Source organism: Ambystoma mexicanum, chromosome 12, assembly GCF_040938575.1.
Source record: "Ambystoma mexicanum isolate Mex_15411 chromosome 12, UKY_AmexF1_1, whole genome shotgun sequence".
In the NCBI taxonomy this organism is placed as follows: domain Eukaryota; kingdom Metazoa; phylum Chordata; class Amphibia; order Caudata; family Ambystomatidae; genus Ambystoma; species Ambystoma mexicanum.
Genome location: NC_090936.1, coordinates 28,039,470 through 28,051,660, shown reverse-complemented (window position 1 = coordinate 28,051,660; position 12,191 = coordinate 28,039,470). Strand labels below are relative to the sequence as shown.

The 12,191-nt window shown below is 47.7% G+C and overlaps 1 protein-coding gene across 3 annotated transcripts in view; it reads right to left on the bottom strand.

Annotated features, from left to right (window-relative positions):
• PLXNB2 (plexin B2) overlaps positions 1-12,191 on the bottom strand; it is a 775,326-nt gene that overhangs the window by 217,170 nt on the left and 545,965 nt on the right. For all 3 annotated transcript variants that reach the window (XM_069627846.1, XM_069627845.1, XM_069627847.1), the window contains one exon: positions 5,095-5,203. In XM_069627846.1, coding sequence (XP_069483947.1) covers positions 5,095-5,203 — 109 coding nt within the window. The remainder of the gene's footprint in view (positions 1-5,094; positions 5,204-12,191) is intronic.

Below are 12,191 nucleotides of genomic sequence, written 5' to 3'. Positions count from 1 at the left end.
TATATAGCCTACCCTGTAAAGTAGTCCAGGTAAAGTAGTCTGGGCTACCACACCCTAAAACACTGCAGCGCACAGTCTGGTTCTTAGGGACTAGACTGGGTGGGTGCCTCCATGTTTGCTGCAGGCTTACACACAGAAAGTAGTCCCCTTAAGTCCCATTCCAAACATGAGCAAGGTGCCAGGACTGACTCCAGGAGGGTCCCTGGTGATCATGTAAGGCCCTTGGGGCCCCAAATGAACCCCGAGACCTAACCTTACCTGGCATGTGACCATGCCAGTGGGGTTCTGGGTCACGGATCGTGACACGTAAACAAATTCCCTGACCATGTTATCCAGAGTCCGGTCCCCTTGAAACGGTTCTGGGGGTACCTGGAGGCGTAATCTTGGCATTGAGCGTTCTCCAGAGTTGCGAAGAAGTCGATCTCTGGGAAGCCCCATTCTGCAAAAACATTGGAGAGGATGTCTTTGTGTAATCGCCATTCGTACTCCATGGGTAGTGGGAAATCTCTGCTGAGTACATCTGCCAGAAGATTGAGTTCCCCTGGAACATGTTGCGACAACAGGAACATGTGTTTGAGAGCCCACTTCCAAATGTTCTGGGACAGTTAGTTGGACAGCCCTGGAGAGTGAGTGCCCCTTTGTTTGTTCAGATAGTACATGGCCGTGGTGTTTTCTGTGAGGATCAGGACGTCTTTACCTGCAGTTGTGTCTGGAAAGCTTTCAGTGCTTTGAATACTGCTAATAGTTTCAACAGGTTTATGGGGTTGGATGCTATGTCTGACGACCAAACTCTGTGCGCTGTCTGTTGAAGCAGGTGAGCTCCCGGCCCTGTGAGAGAGATGCGTCTGTAGTTACAGTGGCCTCCACTGAGGGGGTGGTGAAGGATTTCCCCTTCAAGAGGTTCTACCTCGACCACCATTGTAGCGAGAGAACGAGAGCTGGCGAGACAACCACTAGATCGTCCCATTGTTCGCTGGCCTGACAGCACTGGCTGGTGAGCCACTCCTGCATTGGACGCAAGCGCGCATGAGGAACCAAATAAATGCATGACGCCATCATTCCCAACAGTCGCATAGTTTTGCGTACAGTCTCCTCTAGACTGGCTACATATTGAGGGATTTGAAACAGCATGTTTTGGACCCTCTCAGAGGGGAAGACAAGGCTGTCCTTTGTTCGGATTAGAGCCCCTAGGAACTGTTTGACCTGGCTGGGGTCTAGGCTGGATTTCTTTTTGTTGATCGAGAATCCTAGGCCGAATAAAAGATCTATAGTTCTTTGGGTATTTGACAGGCAGGTTTCGTAGAAATCCCCTGTTATAAGCCAGTCATCGAGGTAAGGATAAACCAGGATGGATTGCCTGCGCAGGTGTGTTGCTGCCACTGACAGTACCTTTGTAAATACCCTTGGTAGAGAAGCTATGCCGAAGGGTAGTACTTTGAACTGATAGTGCTCATCTTGAATCATGAATCTGAGGTATTTTCTGTGCGCCGGCAACATTGAAATATGAAAGTATGCATGTTTCATGTCCAATGTTGCCATGTAATCCCCCTGTGTGAGCAGGGGAATTACTTCTTGCAGAGTGACCATACAAAACCTTTGGGGCTTCACACATTTGTTTGCTCGGTGCAGATCTAGTACAGGGTGCATGGTGAAATCCTTTTTGGGTACAAGGATACAAGGAAGTACACTGAATAAATATCCTTGTTTACCTGTAGAAGAGGTACAACCTCTATGGCGCCCTTTTCCTGCAGGGTATCGACTTCTTGTAGCAGGATTCGCAGATGTTCTTGCGTCAGGTGTCTTGCTCGTGGTGGTCTGAACTGTGGGGTCCGGCAGAATTATATACAGTACCCGTGGGCGACGGTCTTTAGCACCCACTGGTATGTGGTTTTTCCTTCCAATACCTTGAAAAAACGATGTTAGCCACCCCCCGACTGGGGGTGCATGGGAGGGGACCCGGAACTGCGGGTCATTTCTGGCCTGAGTCCAGGGAGCCTCGAGGGGTAAGAGCTCCAGCCCCTTCCTTTACCGCGTCATTGCCCCCTTGTGTGGTATGGGGTGTTGTAGCTGCTGGTTCCTTGGGGTCCAGTTATTCCCCAACCCATATTTTTTTGAGGGAATCATTGCCCACGAAGGGAAAGTCCATTCCCGCTCCCCCTTCTTTGTGAAGTTCTCTGGGTGATCTGATCCAGAGTCTTAAGGGTGTTGTGCTCCTTTTTTTCAGTTTCGAGGGCTTCATCCACTGCCTTTCCGAATAAATTAGTATCCTCCACTGGTTTATTTTTAAGTGAAGCTTGTGTCTCTGGCTTGAACCCAGAGCTTCTTAGCCATGCATGCCTTTTCAGGAGGGTACCTTGAGCCAAATACCTTCTGGCCGTTTCTGCTGCAGCCAAAGTATTTTTTAGCATACTTTGGTTAACTTGCCTGCCCTCTGTCACTTTTGAGAGCAGACGGACTTGCAGTGGCTCAGGGACTTCTTGAAGGCCTTTCTCTAGCTTGGCCCATTGGCATTAGCATAGCTGGCTAACAACGTTGTATTGCTGGCAATGCAAGTGGAGTAAGCCGCTGCCACAGTGATCCTTTTCCACAAGGCGTAAAGTCTCTTACATTCCTTGTTAGGGGGTGCCTCCCCAGTGGATAGGGGAACCCCTGCTCTTTTCCTGGTGGCTCTAACAACCAATGAATCTGGAGTAGAATGACCCCTGATGTAGAGAGGGTGAGTTCGAAAAAGCTTCCCTACCCTCAGATTCACTGTTCTAGTACGTGCAGGTGTTAATAAAGAAGGGGCAAGCCTCTTTTTAATTGAATTTAGTAGAGTAATAGCTTGGCTGGCAGGAGGTTTTTCTTTCAAAATGTCCTCCACAAAGTCAGCCTCTGGAATGGCTTCCTGAGTAGCAATGTAGTGTTCCGCTGCTTTCCTCAATATGGCACTGAAAGCCATTTGATTGTCCACCGACGAGGCCTGTCTAGTGGGGGTGGTTTGAGTGGAGTCCAGGCACAAAGCATCAGGTTCCGGAGTTGGAGTAGGTAACTGCCAAGGGCGAGGATCAATGGAGTCCGAGTCTACTCCCCAACCCTCAGTGGGGTCTAAATGGACCTCCTATGAGTCAATAAAGGGATCTTCATTTTGAGACTCCTCCTCAGTGAGGTCATAAATGTATTTCTCCTCTTCCTCATCTTGAGTAGGGTCAAAGACACTTCAGTTTAGCCACAGGGAGAGGGAGTTTTTCCTCCTTAGACCTCTAGGGTGTGGACTTCCCAGAGTTCCACAAATCTCTCTAGCCTGTCCATACATCCTTCACATTTTTCTCTGGTTCAAACAGATGAAACAGAGCGGTCCAGGGGTGGAAAGTGCTCATCTAGTGGATCCTCTGTTTGCAAACATTAAGATTTTGTCTACAACGCCCAAGAAATCCCTTCAGGAGCTTCCGAAAAGTGTTTTTGGGGTTCCGACGGTTGACACTTGTCGTTTTGTTTGTCTGTAGGCCTTTCTGTAGGTTCCTGTCAATTTTTCAGCCTATCCTGGGGTTTTTACAAATCCTTGTGCTTGTCCTTGGGTTTCAATGAATCCTTGGACCTTTGTTTGTGAGAATCTGCCAAAATGATCCTGGCGATGCTCTCGGTAATCACTTCATCGGGAGGTTCTGAAGTCCGGGCCTCTGGTTGCTCGACTACTTTTGGCGGAACCGGGGCGTTTTCGGCCGTGGATGCCTTCTTCCGATGCGTCTCGATGGGATGTGGATACTGGGGTCAGTGCCCTCTGATTTAGTAGGCCCAGTCGCAAGACGTGGTTGCAGGGAGGGCTGCTGACCTCGAAGGTGGTAGGGCAGGGCCAAAGCTTTCTGTGTGCCCGTTGGCGCTATGGGCCGCTTCGACTGTTTAGTTGAAGATATCCCTGGGGTTGTGTCTTTAGAGTGTGGAACATGTTGCCGGGGTGTACATTCCCCACAGCAGGACCTAGGTCTTGCCCAGTGGGGCCAGGGACAGACGACGCGGCGCGAGAGTGCTCCGCCGCGAGGTCAATCGCCTCTGAATCGGAGGCTAATTAGTCACTGAACCGCTCGCCACAATTGGGGGTTGTAGTAGCGGGAGAAATTAACACGGCGCTCCTTGAAGGTTTTCCGGCGCAGGAGCTTGCAAGCCTCACAAACCGACTCATCGTGATTGAGGGGTAAACACTGGTTACACTTACAGCGTTTATTCTTCCAAGGGAATTTGGCCCTGCAAACAGGACAAAACCTAAATGGAGACCTCTCCATAGCTGAGGAACTAAACTGTGATGAATAGACCCAGGGAACAATGAGAGAGGAAAGGGAAAGGCATTCTCAGAAAGGGAAATGTCCACCACGACCCCACTCTCCCTACTGTGTAGGCCAGCCCGAAGGCCTGGACACGTGGTCGGCAGCACCGACCAGACCCCGTTCGTCTAAGATCCGTGGATCGTCTTCGGCGGAGAACTGGAACAGCCGTCGATGGAAGGGACTTTAGTGTAATATCGATAACTTTTATATGTCAAAGAGAACAAAAGCAATTTCTATGGACGAGCTCTGCATAAGGTGACCAGTATGCTGGGCGGAAAAAATAATTTGAAAGACCTTGACGCGTGAGGGATTTTGGGTACATTACACGTCACATTAGGGATAGTGTTATAGGCACGCCCATGTCGACAACCCCTTTCAATTCTCGAAAGACAAGATGTAATACTCTGCGGTGACCACTGAATGTCGGACTATATGCACGGCCCTGCAGGTTCATTACTGCCTCACTTAACAAGAGGCATTCTAATAGTTTGTGTTAATGAACTGAAAGTATTGGCCTGCTCCGTTCGCATCCGTGGCAGTAGATATTGAATTGTAATTAGCGGCTATTAAGGTAATTTTGCAGCAGGTGATGAGGGCCTCCGTACATGCTCTCGCTCTTTCACTACGCAAAGTGCACTACAACATTCAATAAAACTGCTTCTCCCTGGTCTAGCTCCTTCAGAAAGTTCAGGAACGACTCCATCGGTCTAGGTAAGTGATCAATAGAGCAGGAAGCAAGCGATGGCATTCACATCACACTGGAGCGTTATTGCAGGAAGCAGCAGAAACTTACTTGGTATGCAAAGTGCAGATGGGTGAGTGAGCTGCCAACCTTTCCCTTCACTACAATCGACAGCTCGCCAAAGGATGGCTCGGTCACAGCTCCCAGCTCACAGACAATTCTAGGCAGAAACAGAAGAAAGAAAACCTTCACATGATATATGCTGCTCCGTGTCGGTGCGTGCCAATGAGACAGGACCATAGACATTCAACCAATTAACATTACACAATAAAACTGAGCGCTCTGCCACCCAAATAGAAAACCCGAAATAACCCACGAGAGGTGTGCTTGGCAAGATGCTGTCCAACAGTGTTGGCATGAGAGAGGCTTTTGCCAGGCACTGCTGTAATGGTACTAACTGGCAATTAATAATAGTAGCTGCAAAATGGTGCGAGTGCCTGGGCAAATAACTGCAGTACCTAGCAAATACTTATACACAATCTAGACGAGTGGATTTGGAAATGCTTGTTTTTAACAAGACTTCACGCAAGGGCACACATACGGCTTATAATTCTAGTAGCTGAAGGCGCACTTGGTTTATGCATTTTTATTGCAACATTTGCACATGTACAGCTCCAATTAAGCCATTCACTCAGAAGACTGCTTTGAAAATAACACAGTTTGATATTACTGCTTGATAACTCTAGCTGATAGAGATCCCACAAGAAAGTGCTTTGGGTGGGAAGAAGCAAGACATGGGTGGGAAAGCCCATTGGGATTAGCATGGCCATGGGCAGTCAATGGGTGGGTATATAACCAAACACCTAAAAGCATTGTGCCTCTCCTCATATTCCATCTCCCTCTTTGCTGTACTCCAGTGAAATTGTTTTGGCCTATAGGTGGAACTTTAGCGCCACCTAATGAAATGTAGAGACCGTTTTGTAACCAAATTTTCTGAGATGTTGTAATGGCCATTTTTATAAAACCAGGCATATATGACCCGACCTAAAGAACTTATGGTGTACTACTCTGCCAACATGGAACGTGCGAGGCCACTAGAACAGATGACTGTTTCAAGGCAACCAGCAGTAGGGAGCAGAAGCAGAGCCTGGGAGGTAGCTGCTTAAGACTGCCCCCGCTGGTGAGATGCAGTACTCCATGCTGGGGGTGGAACCCTTCTCTCCAGGAGAGGGTCTGCTAACCTCCTTTATTTGCCATCGGAAGCTGTCAGATGAAATGCTCAGAGTTCCTGCCTGCCTGGGGCTGGTATAACTCGGGGTAGTGCAGAGCAGGAGCTAGCTGTCTCTTCATTTTGGTGATCGATGGTATCCATCAGCGGTGATTTCGGATACCAAGGCTTGACCCTCACTACTCCATCTTCTCGGGTTGAGTGTGTAGTCGTGGGTTTGGCTTCTTCATTGTCTGTGTGGCCTTGTCACAGTAGGAGCTGGTTTCACAGGGTCTTCACCACGATGGGGGGCTGTTCTTGTTGCCGTTAGATTTGTATTTGTAATTTATTTTATTTGTAAAGCGCACCAAGCCCTCGGGCAACCGGGCGCATCATCTTGAGGGCAGTTACATACATAAGATACAATGAAGAAAATATTTACAACACACTACAGAAGACATATACACAGTTACAGTATGTTACAAGACAGAGACATATCCTGGGTACGCAGTTCAAACATTCTGCAAGAACAGCCAGGATTTGGTTTTGTTCTTGAAAGTTTGAAAAGAAGGCTCTGTTCTGATAGGAGTGGGCAACGAGTTCCGGAGCTTAGTGGCTAAGACAGGGAAACTCACCCCACCAGCTTTTTGGCGTTTGAATCTGGGCATGGTGAGGCTGTGAATGTGTGGAGTTCTGGTGGGTCTCGTAGAAGTGTGGAGTGTGAATCGGGAGGCTAGGTAAGGAGGTGCTTTGTTGTCCAGGCATTTGTGGGTCAAGACTAGCGTTTTCAAAGAGATTCTGTGTTTTACTGGGAGCCAGTTTAAGTCGGATCAGGTGTTGGAGGTGTGGGATCGTCTGGGGATGTAGAATGCGGCCCGGATGGCATTATTCTGGACTGTTTGCAGTTTGTTGAGGTTAGTCTGACTGGTCCCCAGGTAGAGGGCACTGCAGTAGTCGATTTTTGACATAAGTGTTCTTGCCAGTGTGATACAATTGTGTGGGTGGAGAAAGGGTCTGCAGGCGGTGATAAGTTTGCAAGTGTAGGCTGAAACCGACATAAGTGCGTTTGTTTGCCTGTTCAGTGAGAGGGTGGAGTCCAGGTAGACGCCAAGGGTTTTAGTGTCTCCCAATACCTTGTCATTACCATCAATATTGAACGACTTGAAAGCTTGGTCTAATTTGCTAAAACGTTGGAACGAGCTTAATAGTAGTAGGTCCGTCTTTTTGTCATTAAGACATAGTTTGTGTTGTTCCATCCAAGCCTGGATGACCAGATAGACATCGTTCAAAGATTTAGAGTCTGGTATGTGGTCACCAGTGATGGGAATGAGTGTCTAGGTGTTGTCCGCATAATTGGTGTAGGTGACACACAGATAGTCGAGCACATCAAAGAGGGGTTTGGTGAACACATTGTAGAGGGTGGGTGATACACAAGATCCTTGGGGGATGCCGCAGTGAATTGGTGAGGGGTCAGCAGAGACTAGCGGTGAGAAAACTCGCATGGATCTATTGCTTAAGAAGGAGTGGATCCACGCATTGGCAGAGTCCGAGAAGTGAGCTGCTGATTTGAGGTGCTGGCAAAGTATTTGGTGATTGACTAGATCAAATGCCGCAGATAGGTCTAGGAGAAGGAGTAACGTTAGCTTTCCATTGTCTTTGAGTATCTTCATTTGGGTTTTCAAATTGATTAGGGCTGTTTCCGTCCCCTGTTTAGGGCGGAAACCGGATTGTCTTAATCCAAGAAGGTTATTCGATTCACGGTAGTCCTGGATCTGCAGGTATACTGCACGATCAAGGATCTTGAGGAGGAAGGGGACTGTGGTGATGGGTCTGAAATTGGTGGGTATATTGGGGTCTAGTGATGGCTTTTTGAGTAGAGGGATTACCCAGGCGTCCTTAAGGTTGTCAGGGACAATGCCGGTTTTGAAGGAGGCGTTTAGGAAGACTGTGATGAAAGGGGCTAATTCATGTGCGGCTTCCTTGATGATGGGTGCAGGGCCAGGATAATCTTGGCAGTTGGAGGGTTTGAGATTTTTTTATTATCCCTTCAACCTCCCGAGTGGTGAGGGGGGAGAATACGAAGGGTTTACAGAGTAGGTTGGCAAGGCCGGGGTTAGGAGTGGGAGCAGTCAGAAGTTGATCAGGCTGTAAGGAGTTTTGTTTGTTTTTGATTTTGGATTTGAGGGTTGCAATTTTGCCCAAAAGTGCCGATTGTATGTTGGAACACCAGGTGCTATCTTTAGTGCAGGTGTCGGGGGGGGGGGGGGTGGGCAGCAGGAGTCTCAAGTTCCTTGAGAATTTTGAAGAGTTCCTTAGTGTTGGATTGTGCTGTTAGAATGCGGTTATTATAGGAGTCTTTTTTTAGCCTGAAAGATGGCTTCTTTATAGTTGAGAGTAGCAAGGAAGAGACTGTCTTTGTGGGCATCAGACAGGTGACTTTTCGATCGAGACTCCGCAATAAGTTTCTCTTTGCGTCACCCTCTTAGCTAAGGTGTGAACCACGAGTTAAGGTGCACGTGCTGTTTGGGACTCCTTAGTTTAAGAGGGGCAATGGAGTTTGTGGCTGAGAGCACTGTCTGGTTGTAGGTGTCAGTCAGGGTGGTGGGGTCTGAGCAAAGGTTAGTGACGTTGTTAAGAGCAGGAAGGATAAGGGGGAGAAGTTTTTCGGCAGTGATGTTCTTTTTGTTTCTGGTGAGGATGGCAGGGGCAACAGGCAGCTTGGGCAAGAGGGCTGCTTCGATAGTGAATGTGATAATGTGGTTATCTGACCATGCGCACGGAACATTTGAGAGCAGGCTAATGTTGCAATTAGTGCCGCTTAGCCAATCTAGGGATCTCCCTTAAATGTGAGTAGGTTCATGTATATGGTGAGAAGCCTAAGTCGGTGAGGGTGTTGGCGAGGTCGGTGGCTGCAAGGTCGTTAGGGTCTAGGTAGCCTAGATTGAGCTCTCCAAGGATGATTGTTTGAGAATTCGTTTTACCTTTGTCAAGTACTAGGGACGTGATGTCGTCCACAAATGTGGAGGGGGGGCCAGGTGGTCGGTATATTAGATGTAGTGTGGCTGTTGGTTGGCAGATATGGGAAGTTTGACAGAGAGGTGGTCAGCCGATTCCAAGTTTGTGCTTGGGAGGGTTTTTATAAATGAATACAATTCTCAGGTTCGTGCTGTTTAGTGTCTACAATTGTACCCGTATCACTCTCCCACTCCTCACCTGCGGTTTCTGAGTTGGCTTCCGAAGGCTCGTCTGAAGAAGTCTCCACAGGTTTCTCTCTCCAGGCTCTTGGGTTCTTCTTTTTCACCGTCTTGCCCTTTTGTTTGAAGAGATAGGGCCGAGCTCCCCCGGAGGCCACTTTGCCAGTAAGGCTATACGCCCGGCAGCAGGGACTCCGGGGAGCCCACCCCAAATCAGGGAAAAGCCGCAGCAGAAAAACCCTGGGTAGTTTCAGGTGCGTTGGTCTGTTCAAATAACTATTCGCAATCCTTCTTGGAATACTGCTCAGTGAATGGGTAATTCGCAATCCTTCTTGGAATCCCACTTCTTTAGAGTACTACATTTACCAGAATGCACTTGGGTGCAATGTCTAAGCTTTGGAAAAGATTCCAAGAACTCCGTGAGCAAGGTTAAGTAAAATAGACAGAAGGAGAGGTTACACAGGTCAGAGGAAGCACACAACTCAGGGGGCACGAGTTGAAGTGACAGCTGCTTGGAAAAGTGTGTGTTGAAAAGAACTGCAGATAGCAAGTCCCCGCTCGCCGAGTAAAAAATGCCCCAGAGCGAACGCAGGTGTCTGCTGACTCCAGCAAAATAACAAACACACACGCTGGGAAATTAACAAGAAAATGCGGGCAGGGAAAGGTCCAAAATAAAGAGGAAATATTCCCCACAGGAAGCGTTGTGGCAAAATGTACGATAAAAGGCAGGCAGACAAACAATGGAAAGGCAAATGGGTAGAAAAACAAGGAGTAACACGAGACAGGAGCACTGTCAACTAGCGTTGGGAAAGAAATCAGTTGCAACGCACCGGTTGCCACACCTGACAGTTAATTGTAGCCTCTGTTCCAGCGAGGCTAGAACGTAACGTCCAGGTAAAGGAGGAGCTCAGTCCTTCTTCCATTGTTTCCATCTCTTCCACAGGCTCCATGGGTGTTTCATGACAGTATGACCCCTTCTCAAAGGCCTTCCTCCAGGTTTACCCGGATACATCCGATGGAATCTTTGTATGAGTCTGGGTGCTGATATGTTGCGAATCGGTTCCCAGGAGCTTTCTGACATGGGGTATCCTTTCCACAACACCAAGTACTGTAATGTACCCTTCTTGTATCTGGAATCGAGCAATCTAGAGACTTCATATTCCTTATCCACATCAAGGGGCTGGTAATTCGCCTTCTTCATCTTTCTAGCATGAGGATCTGGTACATATGCCTTCAGTAAAGATGTGTGGAATACTGGATGGATTCTCCCCAGTTTCGGTGGTAGAGCTAAACGAAAGGCGACTGGGTTTATCTTCGCCGTTATCTTAAAAGGTCCAATGAATCTAGGTGAGAACTTGCCATGATGTACCCATCTGGGTAGAAACTTAGTCGACAGCCATACCTTCGTACCAATTTCCCATGTGGGGTTAGGTCTTCGCTTCTGGTCAGCCCATCTCTTGTAGTCTTCACAAGCCTTTTGTAGATTGGTCTGGGCTTCTTTTTGTCGGTTCCGTAGATTGTTCAGAAGTGTTTCCACAGATGGAACATTAGATGAGACATGTCCGAACAGTGGTATGTGTTTTGGATTGTATCCATAGGTACAATGAAATGGACTCATACCTATGGTTGAATGTCTTGTGTTATTATATGAAAATTCAGCCAGGGGTAGAAGATGATACCAGTCATTCTGTTCTTGATTACAGAAGCATCTGATGTATTGCTCCAAAGTGGCATTTAGGCGTTCTGTCTGTCCATTGCTCTCTGGGTGGAATCCTGAGGACAGGGATCTTTTTATCTCCAACAATTTACACAGACTTGCCCAGAATTTGGATGTAAATTGTGTGCCTCTGTCCGAGACTATAGTGTTAGGAAGTCCGTGTAACCTAACCACATCTCTTAAAAATACCTCGGCTGTAGTAGAAGCCATTGGTGTTCCCTTGAGTGGTGAAAAATGAGCCAGCTTACTGAAGGAGTCCACCGTAACCATGATAGCAGAGTATCCTTGAGAAATGGGTAAATCTACTATGAAGTCAGTTGAAATGTGTTGCCAGGGACCTGCCGGTGGAAGGTCTTGTTGTAGCAGAACCAAGGGCTTGCAGTATGGATATTTGTTTTGGGCACACGTAGGGCAGGTGGTGACATACTTTTTAACATCCTTGGTGATCGTAGGCCACAAGAAATGACGAGAAGTCAGTTCCAAGGTAGCTTTCTGTCCTTTATGTCCAGCGGCGGGAAGGTCGTGACACCATGACATAGCAAGATCACGTAACTCCTGAGTTGGTAGATATAAGGATTTGTCTTTGAAGAGGTAGTCACCCTTGTATAGTAATCTTAGATTGGTATGCTGTCTTTGCTCCCTTTGAGCTGTTTGTACTTGTTGGAGGAAGGAATTTACTGTGTTAATGAATCTTTTTCCTGCAAGCAAGATTTCATGGCCTTGAAATCCCTCTATCTTCTCCCATGCTTTGGGATAATGCATCCGCCAATTGATTGTCCTTTCCTGGCAAATAAGTGATTCCAAAATCGAACTGGGAAAAGAAGTAAGCCCATCTTGCATGTCTAGAATTTCGACACTCCATCTGCTGAAGGACCTTTAGGTTCCGATGATCGGTACGTACTTGGAACAGGTGAACGGCTCCTTGAAGCAGATGCCTCCATTCTTCACAGGCTTGTCTTATAGCCAAAATCTCCTTTTCAAGTACAGAATAATTCCGTTCGCTGGAACTGAGTGTTCTAGAAAAATATGCGATGGGATGTTCCAACCCGTCCTCTTTTTGCTGCAACAGAGCTGCTCCTATTGCGCCACC